Source organism: Pygoscelis adeliae, unplaced genomic scaffold (assembly GCF_000699105.1).
Source record: "Pygoscelis adeliae isolate BGI_AS28 unplaced genomic scaffold, ASM69910v1 Scaffold74, whole genome shotgun sequence".
In the NCBI taxonomy this organism is placed as follows: Eukaryota; Metazoa; Chordata; class Aves; order Sphenisciformes; family Spheniscidae; genus Pygoscelis; species Pygoscelis adeliae.
In genome coordinates, this window is record NW_008824665.1 from 1535377 (window position 1) to 1538487 (window position 3111).

Consider the following 3111-nt stretch of genomic DNA (forward strand, 5'->3'; position numbering starts at 1 on the left):
CAGTTCCAAATTTTTGCAGTAGCGAACCTCTCAGCTTTTCCCTGAATCCTCTGAATCATGAGACCCCATGATCACACCGCTTGAGAGACATGCTGTAGTAAACTGGGTCATGCCATGGCAGGGACATTGAGACATCAGTCTGATTAACCAGGCATGTGTGAGGCTGCAGACCAGGAGAAACTCCTGTCCTGCCTTTCCAGAAGATGATGGTAACTCTCAAGGTGTGTAATTCCCACACAGAGGGGAGGAGATTTCACTGTCTGCAGTAATGCTCTCACTAAACCTGGGCCTGTCTTTCCTCTGATCATGCCCCATGCCTGGAACAGACTTGCCAGTCTTTTGTTGTATCTCTATTGACACTTGCCCCTCTTATAGACACGATACACTATTGCAACATCAGATAGAGTTATTTGCCGCCTGAAGACATTTCCAAATCTTACCCATTTGGCAATTCCCTTGAAGAAGGATGCTTGGGAACAATCTCTGTAAAATCTATTAGCTGGGGTTCTCTTTACCTGGGATGAGGGAAGACCTGAGGATGGTGAGCTCCCCTTTCAGGCTCGGCAGGCTTTCCAAGTACAGCTGAATCTCACTTCGGATGAGTGCCAAGTCCTGTGTAGGAAGTGTTTGCTCTTCACTCCGAGGTTCAGCTATCTGTAGGTTTTCACAATCAGATGCCACCTGTAAATCCTCGAATTCAAACTGGTAGACTGCTGTAAAGAGATGGTCTATATATACTTTCATTAAGTCTTTTCTTAAGGTAGGGAGAATAACTTTAATGATACTTAGGTCTTTTTCATCCAGTCTTTGTTTGATGGTGTACAAAGCAGCAGCTGTGGTCAGAGCACGTACCACCTCCAGTCTTTTCTTCAGACTCTGAACCTCTCTCAGAGCCGGAAGCAAGGACTCTTGTTTACTGTTCCTTTCACTCCCCTGCTTCTGGCAACACATGACATAAACAAATGGAGCAGGGATGGAAGAGCATTTTTCAATAGTTTCCAGCGTGTTACGTAGTAATCCTTGGATGTTGCTCTGCAAGTTGGCTGGTAGGCTGAACAGATCTAACAGTACTGCTTCCACCATGTTCCAGGATACTTAAAGATTCCTACAACTGCCAAGTAGTCAGTACCAAAACATGAAAAACAAACAAAAAGGCAAGACAGCATCATTAGTCCAAACACAGAATTATGTTGTTAAGGCAATGCATTCAGTGATACTGTGTAGAGAAGGTGGCATGGCAGTAATTACCGTCTTAGGATTTCCTCACTGCATCAGAAGAAATTGCATCAGAAGAAAAGTAGCGGAAATGGGAATTATCATGTATTTATTTAAGTATTTAGGTATTTCCCTATCACCCCGCCTACCTCAAGTTTTTCCCAGGTCAGGGATGATAAAAGGTTAGGACATAACATTAGATTTATTGAATCAATTAACCCACATTAGCCTAATGGATCTTCTTGACCTCTGACCATTGGGCCCTTCTCCAGCTCCCATGAGGAGGTGGAACCACATACAGAGGTCCCTCAGCTTGCTGGGACTGGAGGATTTTCTGTAACAATTTTTTTGGAGGCATTTTACACACTTCTTATTGAGGTGGGGCTCATGTCTGCTACCCCTCCTGGTAGCAGGGCTGAGCACAATGACATCTTTCCCACAGGCCTTCACAAGACTTTTTGCACTTCTTCCTTTTGCATTACCAAAAGTATTGACTTTCTAATTTCTGACTTCTGTGTGGAGGGGCACATGATCGGTACAGTTCTTCTTTTCAACACGCACAGGAACTCAGCACAGGTTACTGAAACTTTACCTAGTAACACAAGAAGCACACAGAACTAAATGAAAATAATATAATACCGTGCACAACTTCCTGCCTCAGTTTTTTCACTATGGTAGCTGCACTCTGCTCTGATATCAAGACATGTTAAGCTTATCCAAAATCATCCTGTAGTTCACAGCTTGTCTTGTGGCCCATGGTGTAATTCCAGTTTTGGTGGGTTTGGGTTTTTTTTTTTCCTTTTCTAGACTTTGTTGATCCAAGCCCAGCTAGGCTGCCTACCTGTGGAAACTTGTCCATCCTTCTCTTCCTCTCTCTGTTGCTATAGGAGCCTATTTTACATATCCTCTAGGAAGTGTCTTCTTTTCTTTTCTCTGTCTGTGATAATTTTTCAGTTTCCAGTGCAAGCCTCCAGAGGTCTAGAACAAGACTAGATCCCTTTGCTTTGGGAACCTTGAACAGACGGCTATTCAGATTTCATGACTAAACACCGTTCTTGATCTAGGAGGAATACATGCAGCTTTATCATCAGTTGTAAGACCCCATAATCATTTGGAGTATTCCTTAACACCACCATTGTTTTGCACAGTAACAAATTGTGCATGAATATTAATTCTTTTGCAGGAAAAATAATATCTTTGCAGGAATAAAGGACTTGAGAATCTTTTAAGTCTTTGAAGTCAATGCTCTGCTACCAGAACTATCCGTATCAGATAACACCTGGCACTATTTTCCTGCCCCAAGCCCTCGTTCTCCTGTAACTGCATGCATGCTCTGGCTTCACACCACTTCATTATCCTGCAAAAATACTGCTTCTGTGTGCACTTGCAGCCTACCGCTATGGCGGACTTGGTGTCCTCCTTGGCATTTCATGGTTGACAATGGATTCCCAGAGTTTCTACACTCAAATGAGAGGTCAAAGACCTTTCTGCTTTTAATGGATCGTTTATTCGGAGTAGGTTTTACAGAAAACATTCTGTATTTTCTTCATTGTTCTTTCCCCCAGACTGGAAGAAAAATAATCCTGACTGAAAATGATGTTTTCCTTTCTGCGAGTTGAATGCTTACGAAGATTAATTAGTGACTATCAAAACAGGTGAACTAAAAGTATCAAAACATGACAGCAGATAAAAGCATCTGCCAAGGAATTTATGACTCTTGATTTTGCTCAAAGTATTATTTACACACAGCTGATAACAGATTTTAGAGAAAACAGCTTGCTAAGGAAACAGTGTTGAAACAGACTCATGTCAAAGACCATGACTTGGGAAATCAGCGTATTTCCTTCCCTACCCTGACGCTCTCTGTGGGAGGCCTGGAAGAATACGACATGATCC

The 3111-nt window shown here is 42.5% G+C and overlaps 1 protein-coding gene across 1 annotated transcript in view; it reads right to left on the reverse strand.

Annotated features, from left to right (window-relative positions):
- LACC1 (laccase (multicopper oxidoreductase) domain containing 1) overlaps positions 1-1083 on the reverse strand; it is a 5385-nt gene extending 4302 nt beyond the window's left edge. Inside the window, exon 1 of the mRNA XM_009322833.1 lies at positions 516-1083. Within this exon, the coding sequence (XP_009321108.1) occupies positions 516-1083 (568 nt within the window). The remainder of the gene's footprint in view (positions 1-515) is intronic.
- Positions 1084-3111: the final 2028 nt, after the last annotated feature.